Source organism: Halichoerus grypus, chromosome 6 (assembly GCF_964656455.1).
Source record: "Halichoerus grypus chromosome 6, mHalGry1.hap1.1, whole genome shotgun sequence".
Taxonomy (NCBI): domain Eukaryota; kingdom Metazoa; phylum Chordata; class Mammalia; order Carnivora; family Phocidae; genus Halichoerus; species Halichoerus grypus.
The window spans coordinates 162,126,881-162,154,630 of NC_135717.1; the positions used below are offsets into that span (position 1 = coordinate 162,126,881).

At 41.4% G+C, this 27,750-nt stretch overlaps 2 protein-coding genes across 2 annotated transcripts in view; one reads left to right on the forward strand and one right to left on the reverse strand.

The window, feature by feature from the left end:
• Positions 1–1,469: 1,469 nt before the first annotated feature.
• NOPCHAP1 (NOP protein chaperone 1) lies at positions 1,470–10,094 on the forward strand. The gene is made up of 4 exons (XM_036103258.2): positions 1,470–1,639; positions 3,310–3,396; positions 5,130–5,266; positions 6,962–10,094. The coding sequence occupies exons 1-4, from the start codon at positions 1,525–1,527 to the stop codon at positions 7,178–7,180; spliced, it is 558 nt and encodes a 185-aa protein (XP_035959151.1). The 5' UTR covers positions 1,470–1,524; the 3' UTR covers positions 7,181–10,094.
• A 1,029-nt stretch (positions 10,095–11,123) lies between these two features.
• The window catches only part of ALDH1L2 (aldehyde dehydrogenase 1 family member L2), a 63,044-nt gene continuing 46,417 nt past the window's right edge, over positions 11,124–27,750 (reverse strand). Inside the window, exons 16-23 of the mRNA XM_036103242.2 lie at positions 27,558–27,645; positions 26,986–27,079; positions 25,739–25,838; positions 25,008–25,106; positions 22,551–22,716; positions 20,723–20,828; positions 17,808–18,007; positions 11,124–15,923 (exon numbers count right to left, since the gene is read on the reverse strand). Coding sequence (XP_035959135.1) covers positions 15,868–15,923; positions 17,808–18,007; positions 20,723–20,828; positions 22,551–22,716; positions 25,008–25,106; positions 25,739–25,838; positions 26,986–27,079; positions 27,558–27,645 — 909 coding nt within the window. The 3' untranslated portion in view covers positions 11,124–15,867. The remainder of the gene's footprint in view (positions 15,924–17,807; positions 18,008–20,722; positions 20,829–22,550; positions 22,717–25,007; positions 25,107–25,738; positions 25,839–26,985; positions 27,080–27,557; positions 27,646–27,750) is intronic.

A 27,750-nucleotide genomic window follows, 5' to 3' on the forward strand; every position in this document is an offset into this window, starting at 1 on the left:
TATTTATTTATTTGACAGGGAGAGACACAGTGAGAGAGGGAACACAAGCAGGGGGAGTGGGAGAGGGAGAAGCAGGCTTCCCACGGAGCAGGGAGCCCGATGGAGGGCTCGATCCCAGGACCCTGGGATCATGACCTGAGCTGAAGGCAGACACTTAACGACTGAACCACCCAGGTGCCCCTCTTCTGTGCTATTCTTCTCATATGTATTTTACTTCTACATTTGTTATAAACCCTATAATATTTTTTAAAAATCTAAACAATCTATTGTTTTTAAAAGATTAAAAGTGAGGAAAACTATGTTTTACATTTCTTTTCACATTTTATAAAACTGCTTTTCTGGTTAACAACATCATTTCTAGGAGGGAGACTAAATTCTGCCAGTGCATCTTCTACTCTATCTTGGCTAGATATGAATGTCTTAATTTCTAAGTTATTATTGCAAATAGCTCCATTAGTTTTGTACCTATGGGGTGCTTCTGATCTAGTCAACAATTCACAACAGAGATTTGAGGACATTTCTAAAGGCTCAATCCTGTTGTACAGGGGTGATCCATCAATCAATGAAACAATTCACAATTATTCATTTGTTCAACTTTTCTCTGTTCATTCATTAGTTAAACACGGATTAATCATTAACGATGTGCCTGACTCCAAGTGAGGCACTGGCAATATAAAGAAAAAAAGCTGCTGTCCCTTCCCCGAAGGATCTCTAGACAGAGTAGGTTTTAAATAGAAAGAGAATGAAATCAGCTTTTAAAATGCATTAATCAGTGTCTTCCTCCTCAGTGCCTACTGTCATTTCTCCCATAATTCTTTGTGCCCTACTTTTTAAAACTTGGTTGTAATACAATGGTAAGTCGTTATTATGATAACAATAAGGGAGGGTTGCTAAATGGATACAGTTTCAGCTTTGCAAGGTGAAAAAATTCTAGAACTCTGGGTTCTCACAGAACGTCTTCAAGCTAAGATTCACCGAGAATATGCCCAAGAACTTAGGCGCATTCTCCTTCTTCTCAAAAAAAATAAATAAATAAAAAATCAACAGGTACTACTACCTCCATTTTCCAAATGTGAAAACTGGAGTTTTGAGAATGTAAACAAGTCTCCTGTAGTTCCACAACTAATCAGTCTTAACAATGTAAATAGAGTTAACACTTCTGAACTGTACACTTAAAAATGGTTAAGATGGTAGATTTTATGTTTTTTTTTTTTTTTTTTACCGCAACCTGAAAATTAAAAAATGAGGAAGGCAGCCCCAGGGTGACCTGTTGTCCGGACTGTTTGGCTAAAATTGAGTTTTGCCAGCTCTTTGATCCCGCCACGGGACCTCAAGAGTCCTAACCTTCCTTTTCCCACCACAGGAATGGCCTCAGGGATCCGCCAGGTGTCGCCGTGGCCGCGGCCGCCCGCGCCCCGCCCACCGCCAAGTTTCGTCCAATCGCGGCCGTGGCCACGCCCCCTGACCGAACCTCTTTCCTGCATCCGGGCCTGGGTGGGCTGGCTCTCAAGCCTAACGAGGGGCATGGAGGTCCGCGGCGAGCCTCAGTCCGGCGCGAGCTGCTCGTCGTCCCCCCGGGACTCTTCGGCGGTCTCGGTGTCCAAGGAGCTGCTGACAGCCGGGAGCGGCGGCCGCGGAGGTGACGGGCGGGTGGCGGCGGCGTGGGGTGTGCACGTGCGGCAGGGGGCGTGTGGCCGGGACAGCGGCCGGCCGGTGGCTCCCTGTCCAGGCCCCACACCCGCGAGGGGACGCCCAGCGGTGACCGCGGGGCTTCTGCGAGACCGCCGCGGCGGGGGTGGGGTTCGGGGGCCTCGGGGCGGGCACCCGGCCTCGGGCCCCGGGATGGTTGTATTCCGCGCGATAGTGGGCGCCCACTCCGCGGAGTGCAGCAGCAGGGCACCTCCCCTGAGGGCAGGGCCTGGGGAGGGCTTTAGGTGGGCTCTCCGCGTCCCCGCAGCGGGCTGGTGGGGGGAGCAGGTCACTATTATGGATTAACCCCCCACCCCTCCATGCTCACAAAACCACCCGTTAGTGCCTTGCCTCTCTCTTGTAGAGGGACACTTGGGTCTAGGAAATCCACATAGGATTTCAGACACCATAGTAGGGAGTTAAAAAGCATGGATTTGAATCCCAGCTCCACGACTGATTAGTTGTGGAACTACAGGAGACTTGTTTACATTCTCAAAGCTCCAGTTTTCACATTTGGAAAATGGAGGTAGTAGTACCTGTTGATTTTTTTTTTTTTTTTTTTTTTGAGAAGGAGAATGCGCCTAAGTTCTTGGGCATATTCTCGGTGAATCTTAGCTTGAAGACGTTCTGTGAGAACCCAGAGCATCCCGAAGAGTTATAATAATAGCCAAAGCTTATGTAGTGCTTACTGTGACCCAGGATTTAATTAACTCATTTAATCCTCACAAAAACCCTGTGCATAAGGTTCTCTCTTATTTTATAGGTGAGGAAACTGAGTCACAGTGTATCATAGATAAGTAACTTGCTGGGGATCATCTGGCTGAAAAGTGACAAAATTGGGATTTGAACACAATCAGTCTGATTGGATTCTCTATGCTAATCCATTTGCTAGACCTAAAGTAGTAATCAAAGAATATTTGTTGAGATCTGCTTTGGGGGGTGAATAGGGTTTTTGTATTTGAGTGAAGAGGTTTTCCAGGCGTTGGAAACAGGGTGATCAAAGCCTTGAGTTTTGAAAGACAAGTCCTGTCCTCTGAGCTCTGATGGGCTGAAGCGTTTGTTGATTTGAGGAGTAGTGAGTGATGGGGCTGAAAAGGTGCATGGGGTTGGGGGGTTGCAGGGGGGACAGACAAAAGTTCTCCAAAGGGCTCATTTGTCCAGGTTGGACATCTTTAATGAAGGTCCACTAACAAGGCAGGTGTGCTTTAAAGATAAACAAACAAGTGTTCCAAGAGGTTAAGTAATTTGACCAATATAATGCAGCTAGTAACCATTTCTGGCTTCACTTAACCATCATTGTACTCTTTGCTGCTTCCTCTGTCCCTTCGTTGCAGAAACTCATTTGTCACTGATGGATTTCTGATCCACAAAGGGTGCAGGTTAGTTTGCACTTACTCCAAGGCATCGGTGACACATACAGATGTATGAGGCAGGCCTAAAGAAGGGGAGGCGGGTGGGCGTAAAGAAGTAAAATGTTGTCATGGAACTTGGGGAGCCTCCTTTTCTAAAAATGTCTTGGGGAATGTGGAATGTTCAAGACTTGAGAGCAGTCCTGGAAAGTTTGCTGACGGGCCCCCATTTCTTTATGCTGTAGTAAATTAAGTGTGTGTGTGCTTTCAGGTATATGGGACAGGTTACTCCTCAAGCCCAAGCCGAACTGCAGAAAAAATTCCACTCTTCAAACAGTGAGGATAGAGAGGAGTCCCTGTAAGTATCTTTCCCTCTCTTTCTCCACTACCCTTCTCTCTCAAGAACCTTCTCTGATGTTAAATTTTGCCCAGTTAAGCAGTAGAGATCCACAGTGAACCCCAGTCCAGCCAGAGCTGTTCATTGTCCCCCCACCCCGGGACTGCTCGGGGGTTTCGGTATCTTAGGAGCTGCTGACAGTGTTTTCCATCTGTGGACTTCCATCTGAGTCTTTTTTATATCTTTCATTTCTTTCCTCATTGTGATAGCCATTGTGCGGGGCTTCGTATTCTAGGACCTCAGTGCATCCTTCCAGCAGTCCTGTTACAATCAAAGGCCATTTCTTGACCTTTACCGCCTTTTTCTTTTCTTCTTCTGTACTCTGGACAGTTCAGTCATGTATTGTGTAGCTGCATCAGTGACTTCACAAGTCTTGAGAACTCGTTATGTGCACAGTTATGTGCTGGGCCTTTTTTGAGAGCTCAAGAAGTTAGACATACCTTGTTTATTGATTCCCCTGTACTTAGCATAGTATAGTTATCACTCCTGTTTTTACAGATGAGTAAATTGAGGTTTTGAATGGTTCAATTAAATTTATTATTTAGGACACCTGTGGTTGCAAATGACTAAACTCCAGCTCCAGTTGCCTTAAGCCAGAAAATAAATTACGTTGGCCAATTTTATTGGGAGGGGGGGATCCCAGTGATTTCGGGTACATCTGCATCCAGGTGCTTGGTGTCCTAGGGGTCTCCTGCTCTGTATCTCTCAGCTCTGCTTTCCTAGGTGTTGGCTAAATCTAGAGCAGGCTCTTCCTTACCTGTGGCAAGTTGGCCAGTTTATCAGCAGCTCACCCGGTCATTTACTCACTCAGAAGGAAGGGATCTCTTTCTCACAGTTCCAGCCAGAGTCCCAGGGTGATCTCTTATTGGCCTGACTGGATCACAGTATCACTGAATATGCCACTGAACCAAATCATGTTGACCAAGGTTGTGGAACATATAGGCATGAGAAGGGCAAGGCACAAGAGTGACTAAGAGTGACAGAGCTTAAAAGGAAAGTCAGGGTTATGTTACCAGAAGAAAGGGGAACAGATATTGGGCAGGTAAAAACAACCACTACTTAGTTAACTTGCCCAAGGTAATTCAGGGAGTAAGAGGTGGAACTGGGGTTCTATTAATAACCTTGTCAGCCTGACCCCAAAGCCTCAGAGCCTGAGACATCTAACTATTAAGTCATACTTTCTCCTTAATTAGTTACTATTGGTTGAATGCCAGCCATCTAGGGATGTACAATTCTGGGGATATATGAAAACACAAATCGGAGCGCCTGGGTGGCTCAGTCGTTAAGTGTCTGCCTTCGGCTCGGGTCATGATCTCAGGGTCCTGGGATTCAGCCCCGCATCGGGCTCCCTGCTCCGCGGGAAGCCTGCTTCTCCCTCTCCCACTCCCCCTGCTTGTGTTCCCTCTCTCTCTCTGTCTCTCTCTGTCAAATAAATAAATAAAATCTTAAAAAAAAAACCACACACAAATAAACAAGGAAATATTCACTAACTTGTGTAGTCCTGCTTTAAAGATTCAGAAGAGGATGGGGGTTTTTTAAAATGGAAGAAATTTGAAAGATTTTTTTATTATAACTTTTGTTACTATTGTGACTGTTGAATTCAGAAGTGTTTTACAGTAAATTCTGGATTTTAAAAGTTGAAGTTTGGCCAAAGAGTAACATAAATATTGATAAACTATATTTTCTCTCCTTAGTATTGGACCAAGTACAGACCTTTCTCCCACAGATGGCTCAGGCAAATGAAAAGCTAAGAAAAGAAATGGCAGCCGCACCACCTGGTCGTTTCAATATTGAAGATATTGATGGGGCTCTTGGAAAAGTTATACAAATGGTAATGATGCTTTGTTTTCATTTCATAAATTAAAATTACCAGTATGCCTCATCATCATCTATAAGGGAGAGGACTTTTCCGTTTTAATTCAAGTGATATTTTCCTTCTTGCAGAGTCAGCTCATGTTTCCAATATTGCATGGGAACTTGTTCATTTTATAATTAGGGATCTTACAGATCAGTAGGCTTCCCTGAGTGGAGTTTAGGAATTTAGAAATAGAGAAGAGGAGGGCTTTTTCAAGTCAAATATTACATTTGTTATCTTGAAGCATTAATTTACTATGTGTCCCAAGTGGATTGTGTTTTCCTAAAAGAAGGCCTGAAAGAAGTAATCATAACCTGACTCACTGAAAATGTAAAAATAAATGATGCATTTAACAGACCGATAACCTAAGCCACATGGGAGATCTCCAGCCGGCCTCAGATCTTCTTTCTATACCGGAGTTCCCTTTATAACACTCGGGTCTGGACAGAGCTGACATTGTTGATAGTAGTATCTCATTCATCGGCACCTCTGGTCAGCTCTACCTCCAGAGTATGTCCCATATCCAGCGACTCTGCACAATGTCCCCTGCTGCCACCCTTGGTCCACGTCATCGTGGTCTCTCCTGTGGACTCTTGCAGTGATTTCTCCACAGGTTCCCCTGCTTCTGCCTTTTCTTTCCTAGCATCTGTTCTTCACACTAGGTGTGGCCCACGTTCCCCTCACAGTTCTGATGAATTCAGAGTCCTTCGAGGGCCCGTGTGATCCTGCCTCCAGCTCCATCTGACTTACCTGCCACCGCACCCCTTCTTTCCTGCACTCCCATTCAGTCTCCTTCAGGTTTTTCCCCTCTTTGTACGAGGCTCTTCCAAGATTTCTGCATCTTCACTCCCTCCATCTCTCATCGGTTGTCACTGCAACAAGAGGCCTTCCCCGATGGCCCTATTAGAAGCTTATCCTCTCCTGCTTTACTTTTCTTCCTTTTCACTGCCCTACGCTATGCTTTATATGTAGTTGTTCATTGTCTTTCTTTCCCAGCTAGAACGAGGTCAGCAACTATTTTGTGTATGGGGCCAGCTAGTAAGGACTTCAGGTGTGTGGACCATACTGTCTCTGGGGACTGCTCATCTCTGCTGTTTTAGTCTGACAGCAGCTGTAGACGACATGTATGAATAGGCAGGCTTTATCAACTTATTTATGGACACTGAAATTTGAATATCATCTAATTCTTATGTTTCATGAAATACTATTTGATTTTTTTCTTCTACCACTTAAAAATTAAAAAAAAAAACATTCTTAGCTCACGAGCTAAACAAAAACAGGTAGCGGACTGGGTTTGGCCTGCAAGCTGTAATTTGCCAATCCCTCTCCAGAAAGGCAAAGATTTTTGTTGCTGTTCTTGTGGAGTCTCTAGGACCTAGCGTGGTGCCTGGCTCATGTTAGTATTTGTTGATATTTGTTGGATGCATGTTGTGGAACGTGTTCAGGATATATAGAATCGGGTTGTGGGGAACTTTTTAAACTTGTAGTACCTGTAAATCATCATGGTGGACTATGGCAACTGAAAGAAAAGAAGTACCATATTGTATTAAAAACATTTCTTGTCCTATGTGCTTCAATATTTGTGCTTAATGTTGGTTCTTCCCGAGGTTGTTATTACAACTTTCTAGGGAACTGCCCTGAAATAAATTTCTCACGTGGTGCTTTTGGCAGGATGTGGCCTTGTTTGAGATGAATCAATCCGATTCAAAAGAAGAGGACAGTTCAGAAGAGAGTTCGCAAGACAGCTCGGAGGACAGCTCAGAATCTGAGGGAGAAGAAGACGGCACGTCTTCTGAAGTCACCATAGATAACATTAAGCTTCCTCATTCAGAAGATGGAAAAGGCAAGATTGAGGTTTTGGACAGTCCTGCCAGTAAAAAAAAGAAATAGTAAAATAAATGATCTCAGAAACAGATGATACATGCCTGCTAGTTTTGCAGAAAACGAATATGGCTTGCTGGTGGTTTTGCATTTCAGTTATCTGTGGTGCTTTTCTGTATTATTAAATGCATTTTGTTCCTCAGAGAAACAAAAGCTACCTTTTAAAGAGGTGGAATAGGTCACATTTGGGGATCTAAGAGCAGACTGTCTGATCTCATGCTGAAGAGATTTCACTTAGAAAGCTTAACTTTATGTATGGTGCCGAGTGAATTTGTTGGCATCTTTTTTCTTCTTCATAGACTTGAGAAATAGCAAACTTATTTTAAAGTAAAAATACAAATCATTTGTTTTAAATTTATTCTCTTGAATAAAACTGGGTTGTTTTTTTAGGTCATTATAAAGTCAAATTTATTTGTTAGCATCACAGTGGGTTCAGTGGGGGAGAATTTTTTAAGAGAAAGAAATTTTTTTTAAAGAGAAGAATTACTTATATTCAGCTGTCCTCAGGCATAGCTACTTCCATTAAAAAAAAAAGTCCTTTCCAGCGTGAGCTGGAAATCTGGCGCTCTCTGGTTTCATCACTGCTGGGGACTCTGCAGCCACTCTGCATACAGAATTTACTGGTTGGAAAATTCATGGTTTTTTTGTTTTTGTTTTTCCTTTTTTTTTTCAGAAGGCAGATTTTTTTGTTTCAGCTATTAAAACTATTCTACACTGTTGCCCACAGTTTGAAACCTATCAAATGTAGAAAATAAGGGACATCACAGAAAAAATAGGGTGTGGTACAAGAAGAGTGTAACCACTGGTTTTCCCTTTCAAAGGTCAAAATGATCCTATGCTCGAGTCGCCTTTTTGCCTCATTCTTGACCTTATTAAATTTGTTTCAGATCTCATCTGCCAAGGGACTGGCTTTGCTCAGGATATAGGCCTGAGAATTTAAAAAATCATCTCCAAGTGGGTTGAGCTGATGGAATTTGTCCCTTAATGTTTTAGGGCTCTCTTTTAACTCTTTTTTCCCACTCCTCACATTAGCTCAAGACATCTTTACAAATACACTGAAGGTAATTCTCAAGGTTCTTCCTGGTATTTCCCATTGGAAACTGGAACCAGCTCTTCTGGGCTGTGCCTCACTAAATGTACGAAGAAACGAACAGATCTTGAAATGAGACTCCTCAGCTGGAACGGTTATTGTGCTATATTTAGTAGCACCAAACATAACTGTGATGAATTATTGGTGTAAATAGTTGAAGATCGCCTCCTCCCAGCTAACATCTTCTGCTACATTGGGGGAAGTTGCATTTTTCTGGCTCACTACTTAGTATGGTGGATGGTACTGACTAGGCACTGGATAATGTTATTATTCGACTTAATGGCTGTATGAGGGTATAACAGGAAATGTCAAGCCATGGTAGGCTGCTCCAGGCAGGGGATATGAAGGTGTAACTTCACAGGAAATACACATCCCAGTGGAAATATGCCGAGTGATCAGTGAGAGGCCAGTCTAGAAATACATACTAGTGTGTAGAATTTTAATAGTGCCCTCCTGCCATGGCTATCTCATGTACTACAGCGAGCCTCCCTGTACAGTAAAGGAAGTCAACTAAATTCAGGTCCTCTGGACACTCTTATGACATACTAGAAAAAAGAAAAACATGAAAATTTAATTTAGGATAAGGATGTCATTTTTAAGTAAGTGTAAAATGGATGAATTATTTAGCGTACAATATCCGAACTGGCTATTACAAACAAGGTTAGATCTTAGCCTCATACCATGTGCTAAGATAAATTTTATGTGGATTAAAGATTGAAATATAAAGAAATAAAATTATAAGCATTTCATACTAAAATATGGGTGAACATCTAATAGTGAAATTGGGAAAAAGGTTTTTTTTTCTTTTTTCAGGAGGCAGGAGTCAAAAGTTTGTTTTTGTTTTGTTTTTTTTTAAGCAGAATGGCAAAGTCTGAAATCACAAAGGAAAAGAGCAGAAAACTCATGTGCATAAATATTAAAAACTAGTGCATAGTTTTATGAAAAGAAATTTTAAAGGCAAGGGACAAATTGGGGAAAATATTTGCAACCTAAGACTGTCAATATATAAAGGGCTCTTACAAATTAGAAAAAAAACTAGTATCTTAATAACGAATAGGCCATAGACAAAAGAATTCACAGAAAAAAAATGTTTAACCTCATGTATCAAAAAAAAAAACCAAAAAAACTGTGGAAGAAACCAAGATTGTGTTCTTGACTCAGCAAATTGGCAGATGAAACCATAGCCCATACCTACTGAGCCCTTCCTGTGTCACGCACTATATAAGTGTCTCACGTTTGAGTTACCACCACTCGGTCACTCGGTCGTATATAAAAATTTATTGAGTTGCACATTTTACATTTGTGCCCTTTGCTGTCGGCATGTTACACCTTAATTAGAAAGCTGTTTTGTTTGTCAGCAGTTGGCCCTTCAGGCTGCTGGAAAGTAAATCACCACTGTGCTTTGGTTAGTCTGACCCGTGCTTTCCCTGCCTGGTGTTGGGGTGTGATACCTGGCAGCCCCTTGGTCAGTGGTTCTGTTCCTGCTAAGACCATGCTTGTGGGGGTCCCATCCTTTGTGGCTCTGTGACAGTTATAAATCCGAAAATGTGGTGTAATGGTGTTTGAAGCAAAAATTTCATTCTGAATGAATCTCCTGTCCATTCCCACAATATTTTAATTGTGCATTAAATACGGTACTTATAAAAAAAAAAAAAACACCTGCCTTACAAAGTAGCTTGTATTATTGTTCCTGTATCCCCTAGTCTGGTAGGAAAGGCAAGGGGAGAGGCTGAGTCTTATTTTCACTTGTATTTCCCTCAGTGCCTAGCAGATGGCCTTTCACTTGGTTGAAATGTACAATAAATGGTCATTAAACTACTCTTTTTCTCTTTATGTCAGTAAAGTAATTCATTTTAAACGTCATTGGTTCTCGATCCAATATAAACAAGATGGGGTAATTATGATTGGTAGACTTATCCAAAAAGTTGAATGCTGGGATCTTTGTGGTTGACTGCCCCCGCGCCCCCAGTCATGGGAAACCCCTGCCAGTGATTGGAGTGGGAATGAGCATGTGACACAAACTTTCCCAGCAAGGCATAAGCGAAGTCTCGTTAGTAGACTGGGGAAGGAAAGGATTTTTCATTCCTAAAAAGGAGGCACATCAAGAGGTGGTTCCTTTCTTCTTTTAGAAGAAAGGGTTAAATATTTTATGACTTGATAGGATTCCCAGGAGTCCTGTCTAGTGGCCATAAAGGGAGCCAACTCTCAAGTCTGCGCCTCAAGGGACAGCAAAGTAAAGCAGGGGGCGCCATGAAGTCACTGCATTAAATAACTGCAGATGGAATCCCTAGACTTTGTGACACAGTAAGTGTCCTAATTGCTAAAAACAAAAAAACAAAAACCACCACCTCATGAGGTAATTCTGCTTATATCCACTTCACAGATGAGCTGCTAAGTACCTTCCCTAAGGCCTCCCAATAGTAAGTGGTGGGGCCCGGTGTCACTGAGCCAGCCACCCCCAGCCACTGTGGGCCCCCCAGTTACTCTGCCAGCAGCACGGACCCCAAAGCTGTCTGGACCAGACCTCGGCTTGGCCACCTATCTCCGTTTCCCCACCTGCAAAATGGGGGTAACAGTCTCCCTCGTGGGGTTTTGGTAAGAAATGAACGAGTTGGAACACAGCACGTGGTTAGAACAGTGCTCAGTAAATGTGAGGTATTACGATGCTATAGGGATAATGCCCCGTGGTGGCAAGAATTTGGGGGGAAACTTAGTAAGATTATAGGTTCTAGGAATTTATCCTGGTTTACAGCTTTGTTCACAGATTTCTGTATAAGATTTATTGCAAAGTTTAAAAGAGTAAAACCAGTTATGTCTGGCATATGTGTAAATGTGCACCAATAGAGAACAAGTTAAAGCCACTGAACGTATGAAGAAGTATGTTTATTGACACAGAAGGATGCTTGTATATTGTTAACTGCAAAAAGCAGGTAACAAAGTTACGTACAGTATCCTAGTAATTCTGTAAAATATATATTCATAGGAAAGTTTGGAACAATCTCAAATGTCTGTGGTTATTTCCGCATGGAGAGTTTATAGCTGAATCTTACCTTCCGATTTTATGTATTTTTACATAATTAGGTATTATTGAATTATTTTAAAAATCCACTTGGGTATCATTTGCATAACAGTGATGATAATCACCCCATCCACCGTGTCTCCTTTCTGAGAATCTCCTCCAGCCCAGGTTCCCCTCTACAGCTCTTACTTTCCTGGAGGGCAGGTAGGGGGGGAACCAGTTTGGCTTCTCACCCTGTCTCTAGCCACTTGGCACGACAGCTCTTGGAGACAATGACAGATGTGCGGTGTGTTCTGTTCACCACCCGGGCCCTGATTTAGGCATCGGCAGTACAAGCCATCCAGCTTGGTTGAGACCACCAGCTTCTCTACCAAGGGTGCCTCTTCTGCCACTTAACAGCTGTGTGATTTGGGCAGGTTACTTAACCGCTTTCATTCGAAAGCAAATATTGAGCTCCTTGTACGCACTAGGCATTGCAGATGCAGCACTGAACAAAGCAGCAGCTGTCCATGAAGTTTACATTCTGATGGAGAGAGACTGACAATAAATAAATATGCCAGCTTGTGATAAATGCTATGAAAATAATGCAGGATAAGAAGAATAAATAGTGACAGGGCAGATGAGGTATGAATGCGGGGACTAGAAAATCCGTCTCTACTGAGATGAGATTGGAGGTGAGACATGAAGGGAGTGAGGCAGCCAGCGAGGAGGTCGTACGTACGGAAAGAGATGCAGGCAGAGGCAAAGGTGTGCTGGCACTGACTTGCACGTGTTCTGATTGCACGCAGCTCTCTAGTTTGCAGTCAGCCCTCATGAGAGCATTTATACACAGAAGTTAGCAATTGCTCCAAGAATCGTTTCCCCCAGAGAACCATTTGGTAAATATTTACCAGCACGCCACTGGGAAGAGGAACAGTAAGTGCAAAGGCCCTGAGGTAAGAGTTTGCTCGTCTGTTTGAGGAGCATCAAGGCAGCTGGAGTGGCTAGGCAGAACAAGAGGGAAACTCATAGGAGATGAAGTCAGAGGTAGCCAGGAAGCAAGATCGATAGGACTTTGTAGACCCCAGTAAGTACACGACTTTATTCTTATCGAATTGGGAGCCATTGGAAGGTTTGAGCCAGAGGAGTGACAGCATCTGACATAAACTTTGAACAGATCCACACATGGCAGAATCAGGAAGACAGGCTGGGAGACCTGTGCGTAACCGGGATCAGCGATGAGGCTGGCTCGGTAGTCGGGGAGCTAGTAAGAAGAGCCCCTCAACTTACTCATTTTTCGCAGACGTTGTGAAGATTAAACAAGATAGCATTTACAAAGTTCTTACTTTAGAGTGTTCAGCACACAGGAGGCCCTCAATACATGATAGCTGTGGTTACTATTGACTGAAAAAAGGCCAATCCTGGGGGTGGAGAAGGGGTGCTCATATCTGGCCAGGAAGGCAGATAATTTCAGCACCAAGTGGTAAGCACTGTGTTCCCGACAAGTGAGAGCATAGAGGAGAGACCCTCAAACCGAACTGGGGGTAGGAAGCCACAAAGTGTGTTTGAGCAAAAGGTGACTGCTTTAGCAAAGGCAAGAGGAAGAGGATGAGAAGGGCCATAGAACCACTTGGAGTGTCCACACCTCCCCATGCAGGTGACAATCAGATCACAACTTTATTCTTTAGCCAAATAATCTGTGATCTGAAAGAATAGTGATAATCTTTAAAAAAAAAATTTTTTTTTTCTTAAGTAATCTCTACGCCCAACATGGGGCTCGAACTCAGGACCCCAAGATCAAGAGTTGCATGCTCCACCACCTGAGCCAGCCAGGAACCCAGAATAGTGATAACCTAATTATTCCCGGTGTTAATTAAATCACCTGGTAGGCTGTGGATCATTATGTTCCAATTCAAATTCACTGGTCATGGGGCGCCTGGGTGGCTCAGTCGTTGAGCATCTGCCTTCGGCTCAGGTCATGTTCCCAGGGTCCTGGGATCGAGCCCCGCATCGGGCTCCCTGCTCAGCAGGAAGCCTGCTTCTCCCTCTCCCACTCCCCCTGCTTGTATTCCCTCTCTCGCTGTCTCTCTCTGTGTCAAATAAATAAAGAAAATCTTTAAAAAAAAAAAATTCACTGGTCATTTTGTGAATTCCATGGAGCCTTGGATTCTGATCAGCAGTCAGATAAGAGACTCAAGCCAGTAGGAACTTTAGAACTTGCTATGGAAGAAGGAGTTGTTAATCTCCAAGCATGGGCTTTAGGAGATCTGCGAACCCCTTAAAGATACTTGCAGAATTAGGTATGTGTATGGGAATTCGGGTAGAAATGGCACAGAGGGGCTCCACAGCTTTTAGCAGATTCTCAGAGAGGAGTGTGGCCCAAAGAAGATGAAAAACACTGCTACTGAGATACGTAGTAGAGGGTAAAATGAGTCCAGAAGAAACAGACATGGTTTTGTTTGCCATTTTATCTATCATTAAAATATTTGGGGGCACCTGGCTGGCTCAGTTGGTTAAGCGTCTGCCTTCGGCTCAGGTCATGATCCCAGCGTCCTGGGATCGAGCCCTGCATCGGGCTCCCTGCTCAGCAGGGACCCTGCTTCTCCCTCTGCCCCTCCCCCTGCTTGTGCGCTTTCTCTCTCTCTCTGTCAAATAAATAAATAAATCTTTTTAAATAATATTTGGTAAAATGATATTTTAGTTCACATGAAATCAGTTCAAACGCTGCATTTAAAAGTGGTTCCTTTATCATAAGGCCTTTGTCATTTAATTCAAATATGCCGTCAATTTGGACTCAGAGAATATTCATTCCAATTTAGAATTTCATCTGTACCCAGCTGCGATGGTAAATGAGCTATTGTATATTAAATGAGCTAATGCTTACAGGCAAAATACGCTCTATTGATCACGCTGGGATTACACCTGGTATTCTTCCTTTTGGATGTTTTCTGCCTCTGATTTGGTTGTTGTTTGTTAATTGGTTCCCTTTATGATAAGCTGCTGAGTCTGCAAAGTACCCGGTGTTCCCTAAGGGCTTCTCCAAAGTCAGAGATAGGAGTGTTTACTGAAATTTTCCTTTAAAAGAGGAGTAATAGAAGTTCATTGCTCAGACCATCCTCCAATAACACTGCAATTCAGGAACTCACCTTCTCGTCACATGTGGATGGTAATAATTTACTCAACTATTTTTGGTCTGACAACAGTCAATTTTGTGAGTCCTGCATGGATTGTATGAATTCCCATTTCTTGGGTGCAGACTATGGTCCAAACAGCTTGTCAGGTGCATTATGCATATCATCCCATTGAATCCTTCCCACACCTAATGAGATAGGGACTTCATCCCCATTTTATAGATACCCAGGCTCTGAGATAGTAGGTAACTAACTTGCCCAAGATCACCCAACCAGTGGTCATACAGCAGATCCGGTAGGTAGAAAAGTGGAAAATGAGATGTTCAATGAATAACAAATGAGCTGCGGAAAGAAAAGCAATCCTTTTCCTCGCACCATTGCCATTTTTCATTATATGGCATTTTCTAGTGCTGCTGCTTCAAGCACCATGTCAGAACAGTGGAGTATAAGAACCAATGACTCCTGAAAAGGATCGTAGGGAAATTAAGTCATCTAGTTAGTTTATCACAATATATTTTTAAAATAGTGATGGGGAAACAAAGTTAATTTTTTCTTGAGTACCATGAACATAGCACAATGCAAGGTACTTACTTATATTATTGCATTGAATCCTCAGAATAAAGCTCCTGAGAAAGGCATTACTATCCCCATTTGACAGATAAGGAAACCGAGGTTGGGAGAAGTTGAGCAAGTTTCCCCAAGTCACATGGCAAGATGGTATGATAAGAACAAGACCAGCCTCCAAAGGCTATTTACACTCTATATCATACTGTAGAATTAACTTCTTAAAAGCCATTTATTAGAATTTAAGCTATGTGGGGCCAGAGATGATGTCATTAAATTCTGTCTATTCCTCAGAACATTACATAGTACCCCATACCTAGTAAGTACTCAAGCACTGTTTTGGATTGGTTGTCCATCACAGTGGGTTGAAAAGTAGAACATCAAAAGGCACAAAGATGTATCTTATTTCCAAATATGAAAAAAAAAGGGAATTTGCTTCACATTCTTTATAAGATATATTGTTCCTTGAGAGCAAAATTATAGAAAATCTTTTTAATAGCCCCATAGGTATAGTTCAGAGGTTAAAACCTGCACATATGATACAAAGTTTCCCCCAAATGCACCTTGTGTATTATAACTGCCTGATACGGACACTTTTCAAGAGGAACAACAATGGTTAGATTAGTCTTGGTGGGGAGGAAAAGCCACTTGGCGGTTTAGAAACACGTGGGATATACAACATAGTCAAACCCCAACAATGACAAATCATTTTAAGGTATAAAAGGTGTATCAGAAAATATTCAGGCACAGGTGTAAATGCTTGGACATGTGGTCTTGACCCTCTTTATGGTCCATGTGTGCGTTTTTTGGCTCGTGGCTGGTACCTTTTCCCTCAGCACACCCAGGCTTCTGAAGTGTGTTGAGGGATCAGGAGTGGTGTCGTCTGCCGAGGGTTCCCGATGATGGCCCTGCCCTAGTATTCCAGCGTCACCGTCTTGGTTTTGAGGTACTCGTTTAGAGCTTCCTCCCCTAGGGAACAGAAAAACAGTTCATGGACCAGTGAATGCAATGTCACCAGACTCTGGATACAGATGTAGGTGTATAGGTCACTAATCAACTGGAATGTGGCCGAAGCCAGGGCTTCCCAAATGGTAAAGTTCATGTGAGTCACCCGAAGACCTTGGGAAACTGCAGATTCTGATTAAATCCAGTGAAGGCCCTGAGATTCTGCATTTGTGACCATCCCCCGATGATGTGGATGCTCGTGGTCCACAGACCACACTTCGAGGAGTAAGGGCTTAGACCACCAATCAGGTCTTCTGAGGAACAGTGCTGACTTGGTCAGTCTCCACCAGAAAACTTGCTCCCTTATTTCCCTGCCTGACAACAAGCTCTTCATCACTATCCTTTGCCCATTTAGGCTAAACAGAAGTGACCAACATAATGTCCTTAGGATTATATTAAATGAAGCAGAATTGAGCAGAAGAAAGAAAGTTTGAGACCCTTTGGTGTAATCTTATTTTAAAGGTAATGTCGTTTTCCTGACTTATATAGTATAGAGAAGAGTATATCCAGGCTAGAAGATCAGTAGGTTTGCCTTTCTGTTTCTATTCTATTTTAAGCTTGTACAAATCATCGATTTCTATCGCAGTGAAAGGGCACAAATACCACAGGGACAACTAATGAATATATGATCCTAGAAGTTGAGCTAAAACAAGGGTTCTTAACCTTAATGGAGAATTGCCCTGGGAAGCTTTTAAAACTCCTGATCCCAGGTCACACCCCAGACCAATTAAATCAACATCTTTGTACTTTTTAAAGCTCCCAGGTGACTCTAATCCAATGCGCGGCTAAGGCTGGGGAACCCCTGGGCTTAGGGAGTTTAAAATTGGGAGAGAAAGAAACCATTTAGGCAAATTCTATTGTTTTACAATAAACACCATTTATCTTCAACTCAATGGAATTTAAAAAGAGAGCTACTTTTATTGCTGCAAATACATTACCAAAAGTCACCAGGAAAGAGAAAATGTAAAAATACCCCACATTAACCAAACTTAATATTAGTGGACTAATAAATCAATAAATCATGAATATTTCCATTTTTGAAACAACAAGCCAGACTGGCTGTGGGGAGTAAGAACATGGGCTTGGCAGCCAGACTGCCTGGCTTGGAATTCTCTTTCCAAGCAGTGACCTGCTGTGTAACTTTGGGCAAGTTACCCACCCTCTCTGAGCCTCAATTTCCCCATTTACAAAATAAGGATAATAATAGCACTTCCCTCCCAGGGCTATTGTGAGGACTGCTTGTGCTGTTACAGGTAAAGTAGTTAGCAGAAGATCTGGTTCATAGTGTTCAAAGTAAGCTGTTATTTGAAATGTGATAGTGTCACTACCCACAAAGAATTAATTACCTTTTGGATTTTCTGCTATTCTAAATCTGAGTTCCCAGACTTCCAGAAAACCCTGCCAATTGCACTATTGATTCTGAAAGACTGCCAGGCAGCTTACAGACAGGATTTCTTCTTGGAACTAGCTCCGTATTGCCCTCCACCCATTTCCCTTTGTTGGTTTCACTTAGTCCCACGAAAGCTAAACCAAGTGCGTGCTGAATGTCAGGTAAAAAAAAAAACAAGCATATTTTAGCTAACAGATATTGCCAGTGTTTCTTCTTCCTTTCAACATTAATCTTGTTCTTTGAAAAACACTTTTCCATGCAATTTGGGTACTTTTCTGTATGTACGTTAACTAAAAATGTTTAACATTAAAACAGAGTTAGTACCCATATAAACCCAGATCCAACTGCCGTTTAGGAAATGTCCTTCGAAACAAGACAGGAGTGCTGCAGGAAACATCAAACAGACTTCCCTGTGACAGGCAAACAAAGGGAACATGGAGGAGAAAAGCAGAGCATACCTAAGTCTTTCCCAAAGCCAGACTGTTTCACTCCCCCGAAAGGGGCTGCCACATCCGTCTTGTTGTACGTGTTAACAAAAACAGTTCCTGCTTCTAGTTTTTCGCTCACATACATGGCTTTACTTATGTCTCTTGTAAAAACCCCCGAGGCCAGACCGTACTCTGTATTATTTGCTCGCTGCAACACTCCATCGATGTCCCTACAAGATGTTTTTAGGAAGACAAAACTTCATTGAATGTAAAGCAAATCATTTGCATTTTATGTTCTAATATTTCCCCCCTGCATGCTAGAAACAGAAAAACACTACTGAAAACTTGCTTAAATGTTCATGAATGAAATATTCCAGGCTTACACCAAAAGAAACTCCCAATGAGCTATTGTAGCTCTAGTATTATATTTTTCATGTATATCATGCAACAGCTTTTAAAATCTGAAGTCATCTTTTCCATTTTCTTCTTGGTTCTCCTTCATGACTTCTCACCTCCTCCCCCCTCCCTTGAGTCCCACTTCTAGATGTATTCTCAGAGCACCCCCCACTTTCCTTCCATCTCTCCAGATTTTGCATACAGTTCCAGGCTCATTCATTCAGTACCTCGCCCTAAAGCCTTCCCAGCTCCCACCCAGTGTCACGGGGAAGGCAGTAGGGTGTAGTGGTTCAGTGAGAGGGCTCAGCAGCCAGGCTGCCTGGGTGACCTTGGGCAAATAGCTTCATCTCCACATGCCTTTGTTTATTGCAAAACATAGTAATAATAAAAGGACCTTTCTTGTTGTTGTGAGGATTAAATGAGCTAATAGTGCCTGGAACACAGTACAAAGCTCAATAAAAGTCAGTCACAATCAGGGAGCACATATTCCTCCACACTCAGTATTTTGGTTTAACTCTTTGTGTATTTGTGTTTCGCCTCCCAACAACACTGGAAGTGCCCAAAGGGCAGGGATGACCTCTTATTCTTCTTTATACCATGGTGTTAGATCATCCCATGAGAGTGAATTCAATTAATACAATTCAATAAAAGGAAATACAAATTATCCCTTCAATCACGATTTCCCTGCCTTTTGACTCAGTATGTTTGCACTCGCAAGTAAGTGGAGACGTGACCCTGTTCATCTCTCGGTCGGGTCCAGTTCCAATGTGTCTGTCATGGTAAGAGTATCTCATCTTTATGAGTGTCATCCTAATGTTTAAAACTGCATGAATGCTCTACAGCATGGCCAGGGAATGCAAGCCAAGTATTTCATCTGGCGCTCTGGCAAAGAAACAGGATCTGTCCCCAAACGGGAGGAAAAATTAATCGTGCTGAATTTTTTTTTTTGAGAGACAGCACAGGCTTCAACGTGGTGGCCTCTGAAGGGATTTTCCAGAGTGATCCTGACTATACACAATTTGAAGCTCGCACAAGAAATTTGGAACTGAACCTAGAGTGAATTGAGGCTCTGCTAAAACTCTCATGCTTCTTGATGCACTGCACATGCTAGAGACCCAAATATTTATTGACTAGCTTAAGGTAGAAAGATGGCTTTATGCCATTACTTGTTGGGGACTACTGAGATGACACAGCTTCATAGGACACCTTGCCGACTTCTAGGAGAATAACAAGCATAGCAATGGCAACAGCACTGTTAGCAAACATGACTTACTTAATCCTTAGAATGACACAAAAGGATAGATGCTATTAATCACCCAATTTCACAAATAAAAAAACCAAGGCTCGGACCGGCCCAAGCCCATAGAGATAATCAGGTGCAGCGGCAGAATGCTGGGCAGACTCTACCCACTGCCTTTGGCTGCCTTTGGCCCTCTGTGGTTAATTGCCCATCTCCTCGTCTGTCTCCCTTATTAGCTGGTAAGTTCCTCAAAGACAGGAACTGTGACTTATCTTGGTTGATATCCCCCAAACCTGGCTTCTAAAATCTGCATGTTTGGGGACCCTGGGTGGCTCAGTCAGTTAAGCTTCTGCTTCTGGCTCAGGTTGTGATCCCAGGGTCCTGGGATCGAGCCCCGCATCAGGCTCCCTGTTCAGGGGTGGGGGGGTCTGCTCCCTCTCCCTCTGCCCCTCCTCCCTGCTTGTGTTCTCTTTCTCTCTCAAATAAATAAATAAAATCTTCTAAAAAATAAAATCTGCATGTTTAACAAAAAGACTATCCTATGGGGGGACTTCATGAGGAAAAGAAGGTTAATAGGGCATCCTTGGATCAGTGTGTCAAAAGTTGCTCACTATAGCTTAGTGTCCCCACATATGTCTTACAATATGTCTATCAAAGACCAAGAAGTCCTCTGAACTCTGTGTTCTGGCTTTTTCCACCTTCTCATTGGTTGAAGGAAAATTCAAACCAGAATTCTGAAGAATTTTGCCCAGTATACCATGAGAGTCCATTGTATTAAATATTCTTGTATGAGCTCAGTTACCATATGACACTCTCTGATATGCTAAATACCTTGGAAAGTTGCCTGCACTATGATGAACCATCATGGATAGTTGATTATATGGTGATTGTGGGCATTTTATAAAAAGTTGAGTATTAGGCTTTCGGGGGCATAATCCCCTATGAAGGCAACACTCTTTTCTTGGGAAAATCACATTTCACAGATGCTGCCTTCCCTAGGAATGTAAATGTGGAAATATTTATTTGTTATTCTTAGTTATTTATCTTGTTTGAGAGACATTTCAAGTGTTGGTTATACAAAAACTAAATTTAGTCAGCTATAATTCCATACTATCAGCCATTAATTTAAGCTAAGAAGCAAAAATACATAACAATCTACATTGGTTAGGCTTCTCTTCTAATTATTGAAGTCAATTATTGTTATATAATTGAGCATTACATGTTCATTGATTTTTGTATAGAGCACAATGGCAGAAGAAAAAAACACTTATCTAGTCAAAACCTGTTAAATTGTACCTGAAGAACATACCCGTTTTGGAACTTAGAAATGACCATAATAGGACCAAATGATTCCTCTTTGGCAAGATACATGTGGTCTTCCACATCTGTGAAAACAGTTGGTTCCATAAAAAAGCCTGTTTGAAAAACAGAAAAGATCATCAGTTATAGGGTAATTAATTTTTAATTAATAGTTCTCTCATTTAATTACATCATAATTTTTTTTCCTTCCCTTCTGGGTCAATAAAACCAAGCAGACTTTCCTTTTCTTATTTGGCATTAGCATTCCTACGTTCTTGTTTTTTTAGCTATTTATTACAAAAATTTGAAACATATGTCAAAGAATAGAAAGTAGTATCATGAATCGAAAAATAAATATCTACTCATATTTTGCTATTTTTGATTCATTTTTTTCCTTGCTGAAATAATTGAAAGCGAATTCCAGAGGTTATAACTTTCACCTCCACATATTTCAGTACAAATCTGTAAAAAAATAAGGCATTTTCTTACCTACCACGATATGTTATCACATCTAACAAAATTAGTCCTAATTCCTTCTTCATGACTTATATTTCCATTTTTTTCTCAATTGATTTGGTTGGTTCAGGCTTCCAATAAATTCTACACATTGCATTCACTTGTTAGATCTCTTAAGGGTCCTTTCATCTGGAACATTTCACCCCTAATTTTTCATGCCGCTGACTTGTGAAACAGACTGAGTCAGTTGTCCTGCAGAGTACGTTGCATTTAGATTTGTCTTTGTTTCCTTGGGATGACATTCAATGTGTTCCTCTATCCCCTTTATTTCTCGTAAATGGGAAGTTTGACCTCAAGACACAGTTGGATTCAGGTTAAACATTTTTGGCGAGACTACTGCAGAGATATGCCATGTGTTACACCTTGCATCCCTTGAGAGACACATCATACCCAGCTGTCCCTGCTTTCCTGTTGCTTAGGCTGACCAGTGTGGTTCCAAGAGGTGACAACTCCCCTTCTCTGTCGTAAAACTGTTTTTCTCCAAGAGACCAGCAAGCGATCTCGGCGGAAAAACTTTGGTACCTTGCACATTCTCAGCTCCCCATCAACCTCTCTCCCGATCACTTTAGCCTCCCTTGATGATAACTGCCTAAATCAACCATTTCATTCAATTACGGGTACGGAGTGGTGATTTTTCTATTCCATCATTTTTTCTACATTAATTAGCAGAAATTCTTCTGTTAAAAAAAATCTCCTTTATCAGCTACTCAGTTTACCCAGAAATTCAGTTCATATAAGAAACACAGCTACGTGTTAAAGTTTCCCCTTCTAATTATCAATTTTCAGAGTAAGGTGTTAGAGCACAATCCCCCTAGAGCAGTGAAAAATGGGGTTTTGAAGTTGTTGTTTGTCTTTTTCTCCTTTGGGGTATCATGACATGTAGCCATTCCCATATTTCAGTGACAGGTATGGCTTTAGACAATAGGAATAAATCCTTCCCAGGCTACCCTAGCTAAGATTAAATCTCACAGCTCCAGGAATCAAGGTCACCAGCACCAGAATGACATAGTTGTCCATTACACCTGTTTACCAGACCACCAAGGGCCTGTCACATCCATTTTGTGATTTGATTTCCACAGCCTTGTAAAGCAGGGTGCACACATCTCATCGCACGTTACACAGGAGGAAACTGAGGCTCAGACAAATTGTCATGTCCAAGGTACCCCAGCGTATAAGAGGCCAAGCAGTATCCAGAAAAGAATTCCTGTGATCATAACATAAATGCTACTCTTTACTTTTGAGGCAAGATGGAGCTGCAGTGAAAACTGTTACCATCCATTCCACCTTCAGAAGCCAGTGTCGGGCTGTGGAGGTGATCTTACCTGGCCTGTGCACTTGTCTTCCCCCATACACCAAGGTGGCCCCCTCTTTAACTCCAGCTTCACAGTATTGCAGAAGCTTTTCCAGATGGGCCTGATGATTTTGGGGCCCATGATCGGTAGATCTGTCAAGTGGATCACCAATTTTCATCCTTTTAATTTCTTCCACCTGTTTGTCACCCGGTTCACAAAACACAATTGACTGTTAATAATAGTAACGGATACCTTCGGCTAGCTTCTACCGTGTGGTGGGTGTCTTACTAAGCTGTCAAGAGATGTGTTGTCTTTTAATCTTCACAGAAGCACTGGAGGTGGGTATTTATTATTTCCATCTTACAGACGGAGAAACTGAGGCTTCAACAGGTTTAGTGACAACCACTAAAGACAGTAGAGTCTTCCTGACTTGAAAGCCCACTGTTAACCACTGAGTTCTAACAGACCGTAAGCTACAATGTTACATTCAAATTATCCTGAGTGTTAATCCATTAATATAGCAAATCTGATGTTCTGGAATTTTTGTTAATACAGCACCCTTGTGCTCTTCAGGGCAGAAGAATTTCTAAAATGGCCCCATGGTTATTTTTTTCTCTCCCCAGATGTAGCAGCCTGCCCTTGTGAAATGTTCATGGCATAGCCATACCAGAGGAATTGCTAGAATGTTCTGATGAAAAGCCATCTTTATTGTGCAATGTTCATCATTGACATCTCTCTGTGGTGGTCCCTGTGCACCTCACTTACCTTAATCTACTTGTGCATTTTCTAATGCTAAGTCCAATTCTAATAAGAAGAAAGAATGAGAGTTACCATGACCCAGCAGGCCCATGAATTTGAATTTGGGCCAGGCAAGAATCCCTCAGTAAGTGCTCAAGAAATAGCTGCTGAATGAGTGAATGAATACCAATTGCATCTGTGCAAGACATGTTTACTGATGGACTGATAAGGTCGACTCTTGACATTTCTGGTCCCAGTATTTGAAATGTCCACACATTGAAGTTGTGAAAGCCCTGTAACTTGTATTTTACTGAAGCACAAAATTGAATTAGAGGGATGTTCAGGAGGTAGTCACCGCCCACCATCTGCCCCTCCATATGTCTCCCGTGTTTTCCATTCTCACAAAGAAAGAATGCCTTTGCTTCTTGGGAATGGGGAGTGGGGGACTGACTCTGAAAAAAAGAAGCTGGGTGCTGGTTTTTCAAATATAAACAAATCCGTGATTAGTGTTACCATAATAATGCCATAGTTTATTATAGTTTATTCTAGCCACAGAATTCATCTTAATAGTTCTTTTTTTAAAAATTTTTAAAAGATTTTATTTATTTATTTGACAGAGAGAGACACAGCGAGAGAGGGAACACAAGCAGGGGGAGTGGGAGAGGGAGAAGCAGGCTTCCCGTGGAGCAGGGAGCCCGATGCGGGGCTCGATCCCAGGACCCTGGGATCATGACCTGAGCCGAAGGCAGATGCTTAACGACTGAGCCACCCAGGCACCCCATTAATAGTTCTATAAATGGCTTTTGGTCTCATGTTTATAGAATCATGACCAATCTATAGGGGGTGAGTATGCATGTGTGTGTATGCATATCTATCTATCTATTTATCTATTATCTATCTATCTATCTATCTATCAATCATCTATATATCTATCTATGTTAGTGGAGGAAATGATATTCTGTCCTACTAACTGTGTATTGAGGATTTGCAAGGATCTAGTTGTATATCTCTTAGTCAAGTCAGGAATTTACAAAAATCTAGGAGTATATCTCCCACAAGTGTCAAGGATATAATTTGCTATAAATGCAGAGCAAGGTATAGGTAATAAAAGCTCTTAAGGTTTGGTTTTGTTTTTTATAGAGACCTATATATTTTTACTATGAAAAATTATGAATACCTATAAAAGTAGATGATATAATGAAATGCCATATACTCATCACCCAGCTTCAACAATTACCAACTCATGGCAAATTTATTCCCCTGCTTACTTCCTCCCCTCCTGGGTTATTTTTTTTTATTTTTTTTTAAAGATTTTATTTATTTATTTGACAGAGAGAGACACAGCAAGAGAGGGAACACAAGCAGGGGGAGTGGGAGAGGGAGAAACAGGCTTCCTGCTGAGCAGGGAGCCCGATGCGGGACTCGATCCCAGGACCCTGGGATCATGACCTGAGCCGAAGGCAGACGCTTAATGACTGAGCCACCCAGGTGCCCCTCCTCCTGGGTTATTCTGAAGCAAAGCCTAGACATTTTATAATGTCCTCTGTAAATATGTCAGAAAGTAGCTCTAAAAGATAAGGACTATGTTGTTTAAAATATAAATACATACAAATATATAAATATTTATAAATATATATATATATCATAGTACTAATATGACACCTAAAATTTCATCAATAATGTCAGAAGTCCTTTTCAGGTAAAAGCAGTTTCTATACAACTCCTAGAGCAAATATGAAGATGTCTTACCACTCTCGTCACAAATTCATCGTGGATGGATTCTTCTACAAACAACCGTCCAGCTGCAATGCAATTCTCTCCTTTGTTGAAAAATACTGCCCCCATGCCCTTCAGCAGCAGAAGAGAAAATATTAACAGTACTTTGGATTGTCATAACATCACACACACCGAGAATTAGATGTTATTGGAAGACAGCAGACAAACAGAGAAATCATAGAAAAACGCAATGCCTTGGTCTATAGCTAGTGAGGAGAATTGCTTAGAGATACTTAGAATTTTGATCTAGCGTGGTTTTAGGGATTTTGTTTCTCTTTTACCCTTTTTTGGTCCAGGAGCACTTTTAAAAAAATGTGGGTAACCATAAGGACACACCACTGAGGACAAATTTTATGTTGTAAGAAAATCTGCATTGTTCTATACATTTTGTATTACATACAAAACGTAATACTGGTATACCAAATTTTGCTTTTAAAATCTTGACATCAGTTTGTGTAAATCATGAACGTTTAGAAAGATTCTCCTGTCCCTCAAGTTTTAAAAACACCTTAATGATCCAAATTATAAAGATATTATTTTTAAAATTAAGTGCTTTGGGCATTCCCCAAATCTAGGCATCAAGAGAACAGTTTCTGTTTATGACCAGACAAAACCAAATCTTATGTTGAGATTTCTGATAAAAAGGGAGATGAGATGCGTTTTAGAAGCAGGCACCTATTTGGTGGGATTTGACCCCCTCTTACCATTCTCACGGCCTTGTCAAGCTCACAGTCATTGAATATTATAAGTGGGGATTTGCCACCAAGTTCAAGGGAAACTTTCTTCAAGTTGCTCACAGCACAGCTAGAAGAAAATAAATGGGAAATGAGCATCCTCTGTCTCACCTTTTTAGCTATAAGTTACCACTGAGCATGGAAAACATAATCGAACCTCAGAAATATTAAGAAAGGTATTCAAAGACCAAAACAGGAGTGGTAGAATGGTGGTAGTTGCTGAAGGCTGGTGATGAACACATGGGAGTTCATGACACTATTCTGTGTGCTCTGTATATATTAGAAATTTTCCATAATAAAAAGGTGTTTGTTTGTTTTTTTAAATTCTGTGGGCAAATAATTAGAGATCCTCATGGGTAAATTCGGATTCTTGAGGTGTAAGAATTTTGGTTACATAAAAGCCTGGTGAGGAATTTAACCTCTAACCAGATTCCTGGAGCATTGGGGAAACAAAATATCAATTTTTAGAAGCATATTATTTATTTCTCCCTTACTCACAAAAGTACTGATATTGAAAACATTAAAAAAAAAAACAAAATTCATAAAGAAGAAAAAGAAATCACAAAATTCTATTCCGTGTCCCGATGCCCATTGTTTTTACCATTTTGACATGATTATTTCTGGTCCGTGTCCAACCATGGCCTTTGCTTTATTTAACATGGTTGGGATCACCCAATATATACAACTTTATACCCTACTTTTCTATTTACCTTTTAACAACATTTTTCAGTGTTACTAAAAATTCTCCGTGCACATGATTTCATAGCACTCCACACACTGGCATACTTTAACCACCGCCTTATTTTGGACATTTAGATTGTCAGCAATTTTTTAAAAAATGAATGTTACTGCTTTTTAGGAATTCATTTTATAAACAATTCATATTTGTCATTTATGTCTTGGTTTCTTACTTATGCTCCAGAACCAATATGCGCCACAGTTTTAGTACAGAAATTTTTCTTTGTGCTGGATTGTCACAGCTACTAATGGGGTAGGATTCCAATACGGCTCTGGTTTTTACTGATTATGGGCTTTATGCTTTGGAAATATTTTATTATATGAAAATAGTTCAACACCCAGCAGTGATAAGTAGATTTCTCTTCTAAATAGGATGTGGGTTTTCTCCCTCCAATCACACTCTGTATAAGAAAGCACAAAGAAAAACCAAAACCTGGTTTACTAGGATCTGCAGCAAACCAACACACTAAAACCAATACCTCTTCATGATCTGTTTGCCAATAGCAGTGGACCCAGTGAAACCAAGTTTGCGGATATCAGGATGTTCAGAAAGGCGTTGCCCTGCTAGGCCACCTGCAGAATTAGGGAATAAAACATGAATTAAAACATTACTCAAGCCCTATGGTACAAGTGGCTTTGAATTCGTTAAAGTGGATTTCTAAACTCTCTGAAGTTTTTTATTTTCTGTATTAATTACAACTTGACAAAAGTCTAGATAATGTCCTGCATGCAATTGTCAGCCCCCCAAAAGATGGGTAAGCTTTGGTTTTTCATCTTCCAAAGTAATTTTAAAAAGTTGAAACAGGCCACCTGATGGTAGTTTTACAATGTTGTACAATTTCTGCTCCTCTCACCCTACTCACCCACCATTATATTTCTACTTTAAGATTTTTAGCACATGGCAAATACATTTATTCTTAAGTTAACTGTTTGGTGAACTGTATTTAGCTTTAATATACTGTAGTTATAAATCAGGGCAAGATTTCAGTGGGAAAATAGCCACTCAGCTATTCCTGTACCATTCATTATTTACAACCAATGGATGGCTTACCTGAGCCTGGAATGATGTTGATGACCCCCTTCGGAAAGCCTGCTTTCATAGAGAGCTCAGCAAACTTCAAAGCAGTCAAGGGTGTGACCTGAGGAAAAGCAGACCACAATTACCTTCTTCAGACCCTGTCTTGTCCTTTAGATCAGTACCCTGCTTTTCCTTTCTGGTCTTACTACAGTTCGTTTTAGTTTTT